Source organism: Populus euphratica, unplaced genomic scaffold (assembly GCF_000495115.2).
Source record: "Populus euphratica unplaced genomic scaffold, PopEup_1.0 scaffold185.1, whole genome shotgun sequence".
Taxonomy (NCBI): Eukaryota; Viridiplantae; Streptophyta; class Magnoliopsida; order Malpighiales; family Salicaceae; genus Populus; species Populus euphratica.
The window spans coordinates 624616-643606 of record NW_011499982.1 but is presented as its reverse complement, the minus strand read 5'-3'; the positions used below and the strand labels follow the sequence as shown (position 1 = coordinate 643606).

Genomic DNA, 18991 nt, shown 5'->3' with positions numbered 1-18991 from the left:
AAAAAAATGGTTATTAACAACAAAGCAAAACAAAAATAAAGAAAAAACATGTGCTGCCTAGTCAGGTAGTCACCATTAAAAGGATTTTATTATCGCCTTTTAAGTCATTATTTAATCATGTATGTTGGGTGCATTCACTATCATATTTTTTTTAAGTTTCATACACCTTCAATTTAATAATTTAAATAATATTATATAACTAATAAAATACACAACAATACTTTTTTTAATTTGATAATTATCCCAAAAACCAAAAAATACATAAATGCCCTTGTATGACCATTTCTAATTTTTTTTTTTAGGTTTTTAAAATATATAAGTCAATGAACTCATTGTTCAATTAAGTTTGAAATGCCAAAATTACCCTGATAGATATATGTCATTTTGCTTTTAAGAAGGAAAAAATCATTACACTGTTCTAAAAATTTACCTGAAGATCGATCTATCCCTAATAAATTTAACAATACCAATTAAATCCCCATGAAAATATAAAAACACTCTCAATATAAATATCTTTAATAGCGTCCCCATCCATGTTGCTACGAGACGAGAGCCACAGTAAAAGAATATTGTCTTTTAGTTTTTTTCGTAGAAAAGGTTTTTCAAAATGTGGGACCAAACCGACAGAAATTAAGTTGGGATTCAAACGGGAAATTGAGGGCGTGCTCCTCGTTCTTGTGTCTGAACTTCAGGGAACTTAAGCTCACAAACCAAAAGGATTGAAATAGAAAAGTATTTGAGCCCAAATAGATGAGTATATAACTCAGGCCTAAATGAATAATTTTAGCAGGCTAGACTCATTCACATGTCCTTTATTTCATAGTTAGAAGACCGGATTGTTCTAAGCTAGCATGGGTCAACCAAGATCTTTTGAATAAACTGGAAACAACGTCGTTTAAATAGAAACCCGAGTTTTCCCACCAATCCTATTCAAGGCCAGGCCATGAATGAACGGGTCACTAGGTTGATCAGACAAGCTGGTCTTTTAATATTTTTTTTTCTATTTACCAATAAAAAATTATTGAAAAAAAAGGGTAAAAAGAACAGCCCTAATTTTGCCAAAAGATATATTTTTTAAAAAATATCAAATATTGGATTTTAAGTATTTATGAGAGAAGGTTTCACTCTGAGATTTTAATCAATGACATTACAAGAAAAGACAAATGATTTCTGAGAACCTTGGTGTAAAATTAGCAAGGCAAAGGTTTAAAATCACGTGTCAATATCTCTTTCTGTGTGTCTTTTAAGACCAACCAGTGGCATATGTCAGGGAAGCCCAGCCTGCTTAGGCATAGACACCGAGCATGAACTTAGCCTCACAGCAACTTTCAGCCCAATGAAGACCCGAACATGATAAGACACAGGATACTAAAAAGTGGATAGAACCAAATCAAACCAGTAAAACCTGAAGGGGAGAGAGAGAGAGTGGGGTAAGTTCATGAGGTGCCAAGGAACAGGATAATCGAAGATGCAAACCCTTCTTCAACCCTGTAAGTCTCTCACTAACTTCAGCTCCTCACTACCAGCTCATAGCAACAACTTAGTTATCACGCAAAGTAGCATAGTCCATCAAAACAAATGTCCAAAATCCCCGTGTTTTCACTCACTCTGTACTTTCGGGACTTCGGCCAAGAACCCCCCACTTTGGAGAAGTGCCCGCATTTCATTATGCTCTCAAAATGATGTGTTTGATGATTTCTCGAGTACCCAACCGCCTGAAAAGGCACATGATGATAGAATTCAAGAGAATGAGGAGCTAGAATTGTTAAATAAGCCATCTCCAGTGGTTTTTAATAATGTTTTAGATGTAGAAGTTGTTAAGGAATCTGAAAAACCTGGGAAAGATGAGGCCTTGGCGCCTTTTTTGAAGTTCTTTAAGTCTAATGATTCACTGGATGGAGTGAGTGAGGATGATGGTGATTCAGGTGTTGTAGAGGAGAGAAGTGACTTGGATAATGAAGATAAGGAGGCTAGGAAGATTGATGTGGATTATTATAACCCAAAACCTGGTGATTTTGTGGTTGGGGTTGTGGTTTCTGGTAATGAGAATAAACTTGATGTGAATATTGGGGCAGATTTGTTGGGTACGATGCTAACAAAGGAGGTGCTGCCTTTGTATGACAAAGAGTTCGAGTTTTTGCTGTGTGATACGAAGAAGGATGCCAAGGAGTTTATGGTTAAAGGGAAGATGGGAATTGTTAAGGATGATGTTGCAATGAGCAGGGGCCCACCAGGGTTAGGGAAGCCTGTTGTGGAGACTGGAACTGTGTTGTTTTCAGAGGTTCTTGGAAGGACGCTGAGTGGAAGGCCACTGCTTTCCACTAGACGACTTTTCCGGAGGATAGCTTGGCAACGAGTGAGGCAGGTTCTTTTCTCGCTGTTTTCTTTTTCACTTTGTTGTTTTTGTGCAGAACTTGCTTCTTGCTAAAATTCTCACAAGTTTTCCAAAATGAGTTTTCAGACGTAAATAGGGATGCCTTTTTTGTTGTTTGCTTTTTTCTTTTCTGAGAGAAAATTCATCGATTGCCTTTGTAATTGAGTGAAATAATAAAATAGTTCCTTTTCCATGCATTTCTTTGCAGCTTCTTTCTAAAATAAAATAATCAGGTTCGGTTTTTTTTTTTTTTGAAATTGACAATGAAATTGAGGATTCTTGACGACATTTTACTTTGGCAGATCAAAGATCTGAATGAACCTATTGAGGTTAAAATTTCAGAATGGAATGCCGGGGGCCTACTTACGAGAATTGAGGTTTCTGTACCTTTTGTGTTTTATTTGTGTGTAAATGCATTGCATGTGCAGTAATGATAAATTTTTGGAATTTGCATTTTCAGGGATTGCGGGCTTTCCTGCCAAAGGCTGAGTTGTTGAATAGAGTGAACAATTTCAAGGAGTTGAAAGAAAATGTAAGCTGCAATACTTTGGAATTTCTGGTTCCTGAGTTACTTCTATTATTTTTGTTTTTGTCAGGTCTTGTTCTTTAATCATTCAATAGTTGTTGCCACCTTGCATCAATTACAAGAACCTGTTCCTGGAATAAAACTGTATAAAATGCACAATCTTCTGCCTCTGGATTTACATTTATGTATTACCTGGAGCTTGGTAAATAAGAAGTCACCTGTACTCGCGGTTGGAGAAGTTTAGTGCTCCATGTTATTGAAGGTCTAGTTTAGTTCTGATATATTTGTAGCAAACATGTCATTAGGCAATTGTGATTTGAGAAACCCATATAATACTCTCTTTACAATGATATTTCAAAGCCTAGTGCATGTTTGTAGTTATCTAAGAAACCTGTAATGATTAATTTTCCAAGGCGAGGCATCGGTGTTTCTATAATTAGATGACTTATCTAGATTTAACCCTGGATTTGATAGTAGTCATTGTCAATGCACGTAAAAGGTTCTTCCTCTTTGTCCACTTCATCAACTGTCTTGCTATCGGCCTCCCTTAGGTTACATCTTGACTATATTCATCATCTATGAATTTTGTTCTTAATTTTTTTCCTTTGCCCCCCTTGTGCATTAGTCTTGTGGATTACTGGTTTCTTTATGGTGCAGGTGGGTCGCCAAATATACACCCTGATTAATCGAATAAACGAGTCTAATAATGAGTTGATACTCAGTGAAAGGGAAGCTTGGGTCAGTTTCCTTGTGGCATTCTGTTTCACCTTTTTCTTTCTGTTGTTTCTGATTTTGGTATATTTCTAATTAAGAAGCTCTCTGAATTTGTATACAATATTGCAGGAAATGATAAACCTCAGGGAGGGAACACTTCTTGAAGGAACTGTTAAGAAACTTTTTCCATATGGAGCCCAAGTAAGAATAGGTGAAACTAACCGTAGGTGAGTTCTTTGTACTTTTTTGTCGCATTCTGAAACTGCTCTTCACTAGTAAAGAAGTGTCCTAATATGTACTAATGCATTTCAGCGGGCTGCTGCATGTCTCAAACATCACACGGACTCGTGTGTCATCTGTCAGTGACTTGCTTAAAGCTGGTGAAAAGGTTAAAGTGCTAGTTGTAAAGTCAACGTTTCCTGACAAAATTTCTCTCAGGTAATTGAGGAATCAACTGCTGGGTTTCTTTTTCTGTTTCATCCCATGCTTGCTTGAGGCTTCTAATTTTCAGAATCCTAATCATTCCAATGATAGAAAGAAACTATCAGAACCTTTTTTTTTCCTCAATCAACTATCAAGAGTGATTTCTTTCTCTTTTTAATGGGCAAGAAAGAGTGCTACCTAAATAGGACACACATACAGGGTCATATTTCTGAATGTGAGTCTTTTTTTTCTCCGAACATCATAGATTTGCAATGTAATTGTTAAATGAATCATGCATTTAGAAACTGGATGTGAAGGCCTTTGCGTATTCTTATTTGTGTTATCCTTCCTCTTAGTGTTTACCTATTAGTTCCCATTAGCAAATTTTGACTTTCTGTGCGGCTATGGATCTCTGATTAGTGGAACTAGCCCATCAGAATTACTGGATCACTATGATTGACTCTTGATATTGCACCCTCCACACATTGAATCTAAATTCGTTTGATATTGCACCCTCTTCAACTATATATCTCACAGCTGTGCTTGCAGTCACATTTAATATTCTTTTGCTAGGAATCTCGGAGTGTATTGATTGAAAGAAGTTATGTGTTTTACTTTTCCATATATGGGACTGTTTGATTGTTGCTTACCTTAACATCCAACATTTTTGAAGAGTTTCTTTATATGCAGATTTGTACTAAATCTTTTTTGTTTTTTCATTTTTATTTAACTTGTACAAGTTCCCAATAGCGGCACCAAGAGGCTGATAACAATATCATTTGCTTGTCTTTACCATGCAGTATTGCTGACCTTGAAAGTGAGCCTGGTCTGTTTGTATCAAACAAGGAGGTCAGGTGTTTTTCTGGTTTATCTTCATTTTCCTTATGGTATTGAGTCTTATATGAGATTAACTATGAGTCTCATCGGTGAGATTTATGTTTTTCTGGACAGAAAGTGTTTGCTGAGGCAGAAGCAATGGCAAAGAAGTATCAGCAAAATCTACAAGCCAGTTCAACAAATTTGAAGTCAGAAATCCCTTCAAGCAAGAATACCCTATCTTCTGACATTGAGGCAGCATTATATGCAAACTGGAAGTGGTTCAAATTTGAAAGGGAGTGACCGGACTAAGTTTGCGGAGGAATTAGAGCTTGTTCTTCTCTCACCAAAACTTAAAAACGCCTCATCATGGAAAAGGGGAAGAACTCTTATCAGGCCATTATTCTGTCTGTGCAACAGAAATCAAATTTTTGGGCTTGTGAGTTGTGTTTCACTTTCAAAATCAGATTGGAAAGCCTGCAACAGCATGGAAGTACGTAGTTCTGTCCAATTATTATACACAAACATGTGTTATGCATCAATTCTTCTTTTTCATAGCTCTTATCACCATATTTTCTTGATCTTCTAAAGGGCAAGCATAGTTTAAAATGGTGCTTTCGCTCACCATGTCAAGTGACTGATATATTACTGCCTTCATAGGCAGCTGCGTATTGTGGCGCCTCAAAGGTAGTAGCTTTCCAGCTACATTCAATTAGCCCGATGAGGCTGTGTTTAGCCTGTTCATCTGTCTAGTCTTTTTTAACATAAATATACCGTTGCTCATAACTTTTTGGACCAGTTGATTTACTCCTGATGTTTAATTCCATGTAGTTTGCTATGAAAGATTCCATTTTCTTAGAAAACATAAAAAAAAAAACTCGAGATAACTGCTTTTCTGCCTAGCAATTAATGTCACATTGACTCCATGGTATGGTGGTAGCTTCACTAAGCTCTACTTTTGCTGATGACCAGAAGGAAATACCGGATATTCAATCTTCGTTTAGCAGAAAGCTACGAGGCCTTACCAACCCTACCTTATCTATTTTTGTCTTCATGTTCTCTTCCGTTATTAAACAAGGATGTCTTTCTCTTGTTTACAAGCAGTGGGTGCTTTCAAGTATTGTCTTTAAACCATATCCAAGTTGAGATGTCCTAGTTAAATAGGGTTTGGGGCTCCAGGAATTTTAAAGTAAAAGAGCTAAGAAAACCTTTTAAGGTCAATTTCTGTGGTAGTAAAAACCATTGCTGCATGATTAGCTGCCCACATAAGTCTCTCTCCCGCTCTCTCTCTCTCTTTCCTCTTATAGCAAGGGAGTAACCTTTTGTTCAAGGATTGATACCTCCATTATGTTAGGAGGTTAAAAAAACCTGAAGGAAAATGGAAAACCAAAAGGAACGACGAAGGGAAGACCTCTTACGGTTGCAGCCTGTTACCATCCCCTGCATTAATTTAATTTCTAACAGAAAATTACAGAATATATGCAAAGATTATTTAGCTAGTCTGTAATAAAAGATCTGTCCAGTTTGGTTACGGATAATTGGTTTACTTCTCTCCTATTTTCTTTTGTTAATTCGAACCAACACTTTCTATGAACTGTACAAATTATTTATTTTCAAGATGCCTGGGACCAAGATATCCTTTCCGATGGCTTTTCCTTGTTTGCGCCAAAGGAAAGTAGCAAATTACGCTTGCTAAAAAAATATTGCACGTTCCTTGCATCCCGTTGCTCTGCAGAGCGCAGACCCCTCTCGATGCCTTAACTCTTGCTAGTTGCTTCTTTAATGGAGTCCAAGCTAGGAATCCGTATGCTTTCTAGTTTCGTCTGCAAGTTGATTACAATCACTAAAACTAATACACACACACACACTCACACTTGCTTCCTGGCCCTTTCATGATGGATCGATGAACTCCACTGTGTGTATTTATACACACATGATCATCCAAGCACATGATGAAAGTGACGAATCAAAGAAAGATACGAGATGGGAAAAGCTAATTAATCTCCGTAGAACAGGCAAGTTCGAGGGCACTTCACTTCAGAATCTGTGCGTTCTAATCATGGCTTTCATAATAAAACACACCATGGAACGGCGCCTTGAATTGAAAGTGTGATCTTGGACCCCTTTCTGCGAGTCTTGCTCCTTTGACAGGGGACTAGCTGGACCTCTCTACTGCAGTTTTTATATATTATTTTTAGCACTTGGTTCCATTTTTTTAATCCAAGTCTTAAACAGTTTTGTGTTATCCATTCTCTACTAAAAATACGGAATCTCTCATCAGATTCTTAAAGATTCAGCTGATATCTCTGACGTATGTAATTGGCAATGAAAGTCTACGGGACATCAACTTCTGCCATGAAATTGTTACGTCAACCTTAAGAAATGTAAACATAGATCATGCTACTAATTATCGTTATATATATATATATATATATATATAAGTTTAATGAGAGGGTTAATTTTGATTCTGAACCATTGTATCCATTCAAAAAAATAAAAAATAAAAAATGTTAAAAAACTAGCGAGCTTGTTTGTTTGCATAAATACCTCGTTGGGAAGTTTAAGTGCTGGCATCTCAGATTTAGCTCCTGCATTTCAAGTGAGACACTAACGAGGAATTTCTGGCGTCTGTTTTAAACAATCCCTGAATACCTCCCATTTTGAAGTTCTGTGAAGTAAAAATAAATAAATAAATAAAAAATCTGGCTTGTTGCGTGAATAAATGCTTGGTTTGTATTACAAAACATGGAATGGTATTTCCATGGTTTTAATCTTCCCATTAAAAAACTTAAAATTAGGATCATTGAAATCTTTTTACATTACCTATTAGTTATTGTAAAATTAATTGGGGATAAATAAGTTTTTTTTTTCATTTTAAAAAAAACACAGTAAATTGACTAAAATATTTTGAAAACAAAAAATTCAAAACATGTATCAAGGATTTTTTGTATTTCTATAATTATTTTTTCATTATTATTAGATAAGAGGCAATCAAATATTTCATATATATATATATTTGATGAGGGACAAAGGGAAATGGTCTTTTTTTTAATTTCTTTATAATGGTTTTTTTTTTATTATTAACAATTCAACTATGAGAAAATTTAGTATTTGAAAGTGTTGTGATGCTCTCTTTTTTCATGGAGCAACACTTGTGGTTGACAGTGACGTAATTTGTTACAAAAAAAAATTATTTTATTTTTTCTATTTTTGTTTTAAATTCAATAACACAAAATTGCTTAAATAAGGTAAAGTTTGCGCCTAATATTGATTGCAGTTATTTACAAGATATTACTCATGAACACTAGAATTAGGATTCAAATTAGGTGCATATTTTTAAAGAGGTAGATACCGGTATATAGTATCTGTCATGAGATAAATTTTCACTATTTAAATAAACTCGTGCTGCAGCTTAATTCTTTATTAGACTCAGCTTTCCTTCACCAATGTCATTCATATTTGTCAAGTAATTAACTATTTCACTCATCAAGAGATTTCCCATACTTTCTTTCATTACATACATAAGCGAAATACACAAGTGACGATGCACAACACAAAGCACACTAAGAATACAAGAAAAACTCTTAACCTTTATTTATCTTGTCAATAAATGATTACACATAAAAGTGTGTTATGCACAGAAATCGCATATTATATAGTCAAGTTTATACATGTTATTTCCTACCTATACATCCTATCTACAACCAAGAGCATTCACAATTATTTATAGATAAGTATATGAGTTGCAAGACAACCATAATTCTTATTTTTCAAGATATAGTGTAGTACTTTTTCCCCCATGATCTTCATGATCTTAGTGGTCTATTTTCCAGCAAGTAGTGGACATTACTCTTTCATGATTTCAGCAGCTTGTAGAACAATCCTCTTATCAGCCCCCCATGTTCTGCCCTATGATCTCATGATCTAAGAAGTTCATAATTGTCACTAACCAAGTTCTGCATGCCTACCTGGCAACCTTAACTGCCAATTCTTGCTACGTCAACTGTTGAGTCACTTGTATATTGGACAATCTTTCGTTCAAGTTTCAAATTGTGTCAAGTCGAATATATGATTTGCATAAGCCTTTATGTGTTGTCGAATTCGTATTTGCGTGCAGGCTGTCAATTTCTATTCTGCCAAATTCCTCAACAATCCCTGTTCTCATTAGCCTATCCTCCTAACAAATTTTCTTGCCTAGCTTGGATATTCCATTGTCCAGCCCATGTTCGTCAACAATTTGCACTGCTGATTTTTCTTTGACAAACCTACAGCTGCACTGCCGAATTATTCCATTGTTGGCATGGTTGCCAGTACTCTTAGGCACTATTTTGGATAGCCTGCCAAAGTGTACACCTTATACATATTCGATACTTTTACAATATCCATGTTTACGATAAGGAAGATGAGAAACCATATATATTTTCCAAATAAAAAAAATACAATGACCAAGAAAAAGCCAACAAGATATACTATATTTTTCAATCTTATAATATTAATTTAGTTTCTTATACATTATCTATTATATAGAATACAAATGATATTGGTGAGCCTTCTTCATAAACTAATGTCATTACTAGTGTTGATTCTAATAAATAGTTGATTATCATTAATGAAGATATAAAATTTGTTTATAAAAATTAAATTTGAAAGCTTGTCTGGTCTCTAAAAAATAGATAATGAATAGCAAATGGATCTTTAAGAGAAAATATGGTATTTATAAAGTAAAAAATGCTAAATACAAAGTTTGGCTGATTGTAAAGACTATATCAAGTGGTCATTGTTGACTTTAATAAGATACATATATGGAGAATTGAAAAAAATATCTATATGTAGCAATTTGAGTATTTTATAGTTGATAATGAGGAAAATTGTGTGTGTCCATGGAGAAAGTCTTTATATAGATTTAAATATTTTTCTTAATAATGATAAAAAAATATTTGATATTTTTATGGTTAAGTAATGACTATAACATAATTAAATATGATAAAAAATAGGTTATGAAATGAATCTTTAATACTAGAAGGTATTTTGAATACTTTCTTATTTATGAAAGATATACTGAATGTTATTATGTTGATTCTAATTATATTAAAAATTTTAATAGTAGAAATCTACCATAAGAATGTATTCAACATCAGTAATTATGCTATTAGTAAGAAGGCTATTTTACAATTTATTATGATGTTGTTTTTAACAAAAACAAAAACATAGCAATAACTAAAATAATCGAATAAACTATTTAACCGAAAGGTTTATTTAATAAATTTAGTTTTAATTTGGATATATTTATTATATATTATAATAGCCAAACCGTCATATATTTGGCTATAAATTTTATGTTTTTAAGATAAAATATATATTAATATTAAATATCATTTCATTCAAGATATTACTATGTAATATAATTTTGTTTTAAAAAATATTAGTATTATAGATAACCGAACTAATAGATTGATAAAGTATTTGATTTTTATAATCAGCATCAACAAGCTCAGCCCTAAAGGACTTAATGATAGAGATAAACATAGCAAAACCTTGTAAAATCATTGGATTGTGTAATATTCTCTTTATCTATACGTATGTGTGTATGTGTGTGACATCTTTAGCACATATTTGTTGCATGAATGACAAGATTGTTAATATTGTGTTAAGAGCAATGACAATGGTTAGAAATAACAGAGCATGCTTCTCAATCCCTTAATTAACATTTAACTTAGTCTCAAATCCTATAACAAATGGGAGAAATGATGGTTAAAGGGTAAGGTTTTACATGTGCTAGGATGAAGTAGGTTTGAGTCTCATAATGTCCCATGCTTCTTCTTTTATTATGCAACTGAGTGCAGAGAACTACAGCTAAAACTTTATAAAGTAATCCTATTAATTAGGACAATGTAAATTTATTATTAATTAAACTTTAAATTTAAGTCCGGATCGAGTAAAAATATTATTTAAATGAGATTATTATTAACTTATTGAGGTTATAATGGTCACATTCTCAATTTTTTTTTCATTATTTTGAGGAAAAGTATCCTAGGCGTCCTTAATTTCTCACATCAAGAACAACATAATTTATCTTTTTAATCCTCCTGTACGAGTATAGACCATTCATTTATTTTGGATTTACAAGCATTTATGAAGATATTATCCAAGAATCCTAAACAGTAAAAACAAAATTATTACACTTTGCTAGATTTCAAAAATAATTATGACATAATTTAATTTCTTTTGGAGAAATGAATAATTATTTGCTCATTTAGATGATGTTTGTTTATGAGGCTAATTTAAAATTAATTTATTTAGTATTTTAAAATTATTTTAATATATTAATATAAAAAATAAACTTTAGAAAATAACTGTAATTAAAAAATTAATTTTGAAATAAAAAATATTTTAAGAGATAACGACAGTAACACGGTAAAATTTCAACAACATTAATGAGAGAAGTTTCTCGTGCGGCTAAATTGTGGGATACACAGCCAAAACCTAAAGCCCTAATAAAAACCTTAATCGTGACCTGTGCCCTAATATATTCCAAATCCATCTCTCTCTCTCTCTCTCTCTCATGTGACCCTCTGTGTTACCTAATCTTTAGAGCCCCACTCCCGAAACAGACCCACCATCTCTTCCTCGGTAACCAAATAACTTAAATTCACCACGGTAAATAAAAAAAAAATAAAAATATTCGGCCCTTGACAACAAGATGCTCCAATAAAACTTCCTCTATATCCACGCCACTCTTAAGCCTAGCCCTTTATTATATAACGCAGACCACGTTTAAGATCATATGGTTTCCGCCATATTCTAAAGGAAACTGGTTGCTTCCTCCAAACCCTTTTTACCTTTCACAGTCTCCTAAGCTGCCTCACTCCTCTCGTCATCATCATCAGCAGACTCTTCTCTTCTCTAGGCAAACTCACTTACCCTTACAATTTTGTTTTTACTATTTTTTATTTATTTATTTTGGTTTAGGGTTAAGATGGACATTTGACTCTGAAACCCTCGAATCTTGTCTTCATGAATTGACCCACGTTCATGCCCAAAAATTTCCTCATCTTTCGTTTTGTCGGGAAGGGTGTTTTGGTCACTCTCGTCTAATTTTCAGTATTTGTTGAACTGTTATTCACACGTGTCAACCATGCTGGCCATTAGTCCCAATTTGAAGTAATCTTACCCGTTGGATTACTTCGATCCATCTTTCTCTTACGACATTAATCAAAGCTCAGCTGGCATTTAATACTGAGTTATTTAACAGTCACGATTTCTCCATGTCAGCTATTGGGCCCCATCACTAATGGCCCCCCGAATTGTGCATGTCCCCAGTACTGACACGTGTATATATAAATTTAATTTTTTATTTAAAAATATTTTTTTAAAAATATTTTTAAATAAAAAAGAAAAAACTCGACCACAGAACAGCGAAAGTTCAACACTACCACTCTTGACCACAAAATGCTTCGGCTACTCCAACAAGGACAATTTGGGCTATTCATAAAGGAACTGAAGCGCCCATGCAAGCTGCACTAAAATAAGTACTGCCTGTTTAAAAGGCAACCAGAAGAAGAGTGTACTTCAAACACCATGAACACAGCCACAACCACCATCAACATACACCCAGAAACCGACCATTGACGAAATGTACGGTATCAGAACTTGGACACAAAAATCTTGATGATATATATATATATATATAATATGCATCTTCATTCTGTGAACGTTAGCACCACCACCACGTCGCCACCAGCCACCGCCTGTTTTGGTTGCCATTAATATCAGAGAGGGATTGTTTCTGGTAACGTTTTCTTCACTTTGACTGTATCCAGCCGATCCTCCACCAAAGATTTAATGGTACTTTTCTTTTTGTATTGTTCACATGCACGGTTTCATCACTATAGTGTAAAACTCAAGCATCCAAGCCTCCGTGGGAACTTCTCTCACATGCATGTTGTCTCCTAGAGTGGACTTTCTTTCACCATCTTTATATCACCATAACCAAGACTATACAAGAAGACTCCACTCTGCTAACCCAAGATTTCTCAAACCGTCATAACTCAGATGGATCAGAAACCAACCCCACCTTTTCTGTTGTTTTGCTCATTCTTGATAATAATGGTCACCATGACCAAAACATTTGTTGTAGCCTCTCTATCTTCTGATGGAGAAGCCCTTCTTTCTCTTATCTCAGCGGCAGGCCCATCAGCAAAAGCATCCTCATCAATCCTCTCCTCATGGAACCCATCAAGCCTGACTCCATGTTCTTGGCAAGGCATTACATGCTCTCCACAAAATAGAGTTATTTCCCTCTCTCTCCCTAACACATTCCTTAATCTTTCCTCACTGCCCTCGCAGCTATCCTCTCTGTCCTCTCTACAACTTCTCAACCTCTCCTCAACTAATATCTCTGGATCAATCCCTCCTTCTTTTGGCTTATTCATTCATCTTAGACTCTTAGACCTCTCCTCGAACTCTCTTTCAGGTCCTATACCGCAAGAAATTGGCCAGCTCTCTTCTCTTCAATTTCTTTACTTGAACTCCAATAAGTTATCTGGTAGGATGCCTCCACAACTTGCAAACATTACTTCTTTACAAGTTCTTTGCTTGCAAGACAATCTCTTCAATGGTTCGATACCATCACAGTTGGGTTCTTTAGTCTCGCTCCAAGAATTTAGAGTTGGTGGCAATCCTTATTTAACAGGAGAGATACCAACACAGTTAGGAATGTTAACCAATCTCACAACATTTGGTGCAGCAGCAACCGGTCTTTCAGGGCAAATACCACCCACATTTGGGAACTTGATCAATCTTCAAACTTTGTCTCTTTATGATACTGAGGTATTTGGTTCTATACCACCTGAGCTTGGTTTGTGTTCAGAGTTAAGGAACTTGTACTTGCACATGAACAAGCTTACTGGTTCAATCCCTCCTCAGCTGGGTAAGTTGCAAGAACTTACTAGTTTGCTTCTATGGGGAAACGCACTCTCTGGAGCAATCCCAGCTGAGCTTTCAAACTGTTCAGCACTTGTTGTGCTTGATGCTTCAGCTAATGATCTTTCCGGTGAAATACCTCGTGATTTAGGGAAGTTAGGGGTCCTTGAGCAGCTTCAGTTGTCCGATAACTCTCTTACTGGTCCGATTCCTTGGCAGTTGAGTAACTGTACAGGCTTAACAGCTCTTCAGCTTGATAAGAACCAATTGTCAGGTACAATTCCATGGCAGGTTGGCGATTTGAAGTATTTGCAAAGTTTCTTCTTGTGGGGAAATTCAGTGTCTGGTACGATACCAGCCTCCTTTGGAAACTGCACTGAGTTATATGCTCTTGATCTTTCAAGAAACAAGCTTACAGGCTCAATTCCAGAGGAGATTTTCAGTCTGAAGAAATTGAGCAAACTTCTGCTTCTAGGGAATTCTTTATCAGGTGGATTGCCGCGCAGTGTTGCATTTTGTGAGTCTTTAGTGAGATTGAGGCTCGGAGAAAACCAGCTTTCCGGTGAGATTCCTAAGGAAATAGGCCAATTGCAGAATTTGGTATTTCTTGACTTGTATATGAACCAATTCTCTGGTGGCCTCCCTGTGGAAATTGCCAACATCACTGTTCTTGAGCTGTTGGATGTGCACAAAAACTACATTACTGGAGAGATACCTTCTCAGCTAGGAGAGCTTGTAAACTTGGAGCAGCTTGATCTTAGCAGGAACAGCTTCACAGGTGAAATTCCTTGGAGTTTTGGAAACTTCAGTTACTTGAACAAGCTCATTCTCAATAACAATCAGCTTGCAGGGGCAATCCCGAGGTCCATTCAAAACTTGCAGAAGCTAACACTGCTTGATTTGAACTCCAACATCCTCTCTGGTCCAATCCCACTTGAAATTGGTTATGTCACGAGCTTAACAATTAGTTTGGATTTGAGCTCAAATGGATTTACTGGTGAACTCCCTGAAACGATGTCCAGCTTGACACAGTTACAGTCACTTGATCTTTCCCATAATTTCCTTTATGGAAAGATTAAGGTTCTTGGTTCCCTTACTAGCCTCACTTCCCTTAATATCTCCTACAACAATTTCTCAGGTCCTATTCCTGTAACACGATTCTTTAGAACTCTATCTTCAAATTCATACCTTCAAAACCCTAGACTCTGTGATTCCACAGATGGATATTCTTGCTCGCCTAGAACTAATCAAAGAAATGGATTAAAATCAGCCAAAACTATAGCTTTGATTTCGGTTATTCTCACTTCAGTGACCATAATTGTTATTGCTTCCTGGGTTATAGTCATGCGGAACCATAGGTATGTGATGGAGAAATCTTCTGGAGCATTAGCCACGTCATCGAGAGCTGAAGATTTCTCTTATCCATGGACTTTTATCCCATTTCAGAAGCTCAACTTCACCATTGATAACATCCTAGATTGCTTGAAGGATGAGAATGTGATTGGGAAAGGCTGTTCTGGAATTGTCTACAAGGCTGACACGCCAAATGGGCAGTTGATTGCAGTAAAAAAGCTTTGGAAGGCAAAGCAAGACGAGGATCCAGTGGATTCTTTTGCTGCAGAAATTCAAATCCTAGGACACATTCGACATCGGAATATTGTGAAGCTTTTAGGTTATGCTTCGAATAGGAGTGTCAAGCTCCTTCTGTACAACTACATTTCAAATGGCAATTTGCAGCAGCTACTGCTGGGGAATAGGAATCTGGATTGGGAAACAAGGTACAAGATAGCTGTTGGTTCAGCTCAGGGTTTAGCTTATCTTCATCATGATTGTGTGCCAGCAATTCTTCACAGAGATGTTAAGTGCAATAACATACTTCTGGATTCCAAGTATGAGGCTTATTTAGCAGATTTTGGCCTGGCCAAACTGATGAACTCTCCAAATTATCATCATGCCATGTCCAGAGTTGCTGGTTCCTATGGTTATATAGCCCCAGGCAAGTAACCCTGATTTCCCAGAACCCATATGTGTATGTTTTGTTTAGTTGCGTTGTCTGAAAAACATAATCTGTCTTTTAACCTCATGGATTAATATGCTAAAGGAAATTTGTGGTGTGCGTTTCTATGTAGAATTCTTATTTCATTTGCTAATTACAAATTTCCATGATCATTTCAGAGTATGGATACACCATGAATATCACAGAAAAGAGTGATGTTTACAGTTATGGAGTGGTATTGCTAGAGATCATAAGTGGCCGCAGTGCTGTTGAGCCTCATATAGGAGATGGATTACACATAGTTGAGTGGGTGAAGAAAAAGATGGGAAGCTTTGAACAAGCTGTATCAATACTAGATGCGAAGCTTCAAGGTTTGCCAGACCAAATGGTGCAGGAAATGCTGCAAACACTAGGGATTGCAATGTTCTGCGTGAACTCTTCGCCAGCAGAGCGGCCAACCATGAAGGAAGTGGTGGCACTGTTAATGGAAGTAAAGAGTCCACCAGAAGAATGGGGAAAGACTTCTCAACCTCTAATAAAATAGTCATCAAATCAAAGTTGAAATAATTTGTCCTTGTGTTTTTCTTTGCTTCCAAGGACATCAATGATTGGTTCTCTTTTCGATCCCAAGAAGACAAAAGAGGAGAGTTACTGAGAAAATTGAAAAGAGAGCTTTTGGGTAGTGTTATTGCATTTAGCTGGTGGTCCTGGGGTTTCTTGTACAGTGGTAGAAACAGCATTGTGGTTGAATTTGCTTCATCCTTTGCTTTTTCCGATTAACAATTTTTTTTATTTACATGCAACTCTATGCATTTCCTTTTTGCCCTGATTAATGTTACTCATGTTCCTGAATTTCTGTGAAATATAATCTGGAGCTTCTGCCCTCCATAGAATCAGAAGTATTCTTCAATCCAATGCTTGCCCTCTGGCAGCTGGGAGTTAAAGACTACACTATACAAAGAAATTTCAGCTGGCAGCTTACAAATATTTAAGCAGATTTACTTTCAATCTTAGTTTGACAGCAAGTTCTGACATATTTAAGTAGCAGGATTCATGTAACAGCAAGAGAACTTGATACAGAAGTAAATGCAAAATAGATCTTCAGAATCATATGAACATTCAAGGATGTCCAAAAGTGGGACAGGTGATGGGATCGTGTCTGGCCCGTAACTCTACTGTTCGAGTTAGGAAAAGAGAACCATTACCTATTACGAGCAGTGGAATAGCTACTCGGCTCGGAAGGACCCCGTGCATATTTTTTTATGTAGGGCTTATGATGCAGATAAAAGCAGACAGACAGAAACAGGCCATGTTTTCCTCTTCCTTCTCGTGCCTCAACAGGCAAAAGATTTGTCTCTCCCATCTCACTATTCTTCACTTGGTCCACACCCTTTTTCCATGTTTCAAAAGTACTGGTAAAAAAGACGACCTACTAAGATAATAATCAGCAACTCATCACAACAACATCCCCATATGCCTCTTGCTCGATGCCCCTTTTGATTAATTTCTTTTTCTGGTAAAGAGAGCGTTGTTTAACTTAAATTCAGAACCTTAACATGCTAGTACCTTGATGTGACGGGAATAAAGAAATAAAAAGATCCATGATTAATTAGTTCAATAAGATTCCCTTTTTGTTTCTTTTCACTCAAGCCAATATGGACCCGAGCAATCCGAAAGAGAAATGAAGGCAGGCCACATTGATTGTGCATTTGCATTGGAACCTCTGCCATGGGAGGTGAACCTAATCTAATCGTTCCAGAGGGGAAAAAAGGTGGACAAGACGATCAATCCCATGCTCTCCACATGATAATCGATGTCCTGACAAGAAATGGGAAAAAATCCCTTTGTCAAAATGACAGCAACAGGCGCCTTTGGCGTCTTCTTTGGTCCATTACAAACCATGATAATCGGTTTTAGTTCTAAATAAAAGGAATCTAGCTACTTATCTGATCGTGGTTCCATTTGGTTCTTTTCTCGACTTAAACTTGGCTTCTGGTGCCATCGAGTTGCAAAACTTGCTACTTTCCATGCTAGCCAAAAGCTGTACTGAAACATAGCAATCAAACAAATATCATAAAGAAGTTTGAACTAAGAACCTTCCAATATGAGTTCAGTTTCGCAGTGCCTTCTTTTTAAACCATTAAGCTTGTCCCAAAAAGCCATATCATTCCATTTGCCAATGTTCTCTAATGGACTGCAATTTCCCACGTCTTTCTCCATAGCAAATAATCATCTTTGAAAACTGTAGACTGCAATTTAACACACCTTTCTGCATACCATACAACCATCTTTGAGAACCAATTGGCAAACTATGATAAATTACTCGTATCTTCTACAACTGTTAATGCAACTTTTAGTGAAAGCACCACGTTACATCGTCAGAGATTCACCATGATAGATAGCCTTAACAATGCATTCAACAAATTCCCATGACATGTCACGTGACATTATTCACTCTTCAGAATAGCCAGCCCTCCCTAAGGTTTCACGGCATGCGATCTCCTGATTAAATGCTTGTGAGGTGAGCCATTCCAGGATCGCATTTTGCAAGTACTCTTAATCAGTTTCAACAAGTTCATCAAGACCTGTCAATGGATTTGTTTCAAACCCTCGTATTATTTAAAACTCTGTAATACCAAATTCAAGCTACTAGGAACAGATGAGAGCAAAATACACATTCAAGACAAAAACCTCAAACCTGCATTCACGTTTTCTGCTCCCCTAGTTTCTATTATGAAACTGAGTTCTAGGAGGAGGAGGAAAAATGACGAGTTCTATTATGAAGCTGTGTTCTAGAAGAAAGAAAAAGAAGACAGGTAGCTTACAGAGAGACAGCACAGGAATTGTCATAAACACTAATTAGAAGTAGGGGAAGCATGTTGAAAAGTACTTCTATAATGCAATTAGATTTTAGCTCCTCATTTCTCCAATTTCTTTTCTTCCTTTGGAGCAATGGAGTACCTGTAAGAAGTCTAAACTATGAAATGCCATCATAAAACCAACGTATTCCATTGTATGTTTGTTCACTTGAATATCCAACAATATAAGAAGATCCCCACACTGTATTTTCAACTTCACATCACTGAAATGTAGATATTAGAAGGTCAAGTCAATTTCTATCCATAGGAGCCACTATCTTTGTAAGGAAGAAAAGAAGGTGGATATCCGTTATTGTGTTGAACTGGAGTTTCCAGGACATACTATACTGTATCATGAATTA

The 18991-nt window shown here is 36.1% G+C and overlaps 2 protein-coding genes across 4 annotated transcripts; both read left to right on the top strand.

Annotated features, from left to right (window-relative positions):
• Nucleotides 1–1376: 1376 nt before the first annotated feature.
• Nucleotides 1377–5696, top strand: LOC105139901 (uncharacterized). Of its 3 annotated transcripts, none has more exons than XM_011046537.1 (8): nt 1377–2365; nt 2677–2751; nt 2835–2906; nt 3558–3638; nt 3744–3841; nt 3927–4052; nt 4838–4891; nt 4989–5696. In XM_011046537.1, the coding sequence occupies exons 1-8, from the start codon at nt 1469–1471 to the stop codon at nt 5059–5061; spliced, it is 1476 nt and encodes a 491-aa protein (XP_011044839.1). In that variant the 5' UTR covers nt 1377–1468; the 3' UTR covers nt 5062–5696. The 3 variants fall into 3 exon arrangements, with proteins under 3 accessions (XP_011044839.1, XP_011044838.1, XP_011044837.1); XM_011046535.1 differs by having other exon boundaries at nt 1378–2365; nt 4838–4886; XM_011046536.1 differs by lacking the exon at nt 2677–2751 and having other exon boundaries at nt 4838–4886.
• A 6709-nt stretch (nt 5697–12405) lies between these two features.
• Nucleotides 12406–16660, top strand: LOC105139900 (probable LRR receptor-like serine/threonine-protein kinase At1g34110). Its single transcript, XM_011046534.1, has 2 exons — nt 12406–15771; nt 15951–16660. The coding sequence occupies exons 1-2, from the start codon at nt 12906–12908 to the stop codon at nt 16313–16315; spliced, it is 3231 nt and encodes a 1076-aa protein (XP_011044836.1). The 5' UTR covers nt 12406–12905; the 3' UTR covers nt 16316–16660.
• The last annotated feature ends 2331 nt before the right edge of the window (nt 16661–18991 follow it).

Bases quoted from the DNA above. Each gene is read 5' to 3' on its own strand.
- LOC105139901 (XM_011046535.1), top strand. From the start codon at position 1,469: ATGCAAACCCTTCTTCAACCCTGTAAGTCTCTCACTAACTTCAGCTCC. The intron at 2,907-3,557 runs GTAAGCTGCAAT...TTTATGGTGCAG, and splicing joins TCAAGGAGTTGAAAGAAAAT to GTGGGTCGCCAAATATACAC. The intron at 3,639-3,743 runs GTCAGTTTCCTT...ACAATATTGCAG, and splicing joins TCAGTGAAAGGGAAGCTTGG to GAAATGATAAACCTCAGGGA.
- LOC105139900 (XM_011046534.1), top strand. From the start codon at position 12,906: ATGGATCAGAAACCAACCCCACCTTTTCTGTTGTTTTGCTCATTCTTG. The intron at 15,772-15,950 runs GCAAGTAACCCT...TGATCATTTCAG, and splicing joins CTATGGTTATATAGCCCCAG to AGTATGGATACACCATGAAT.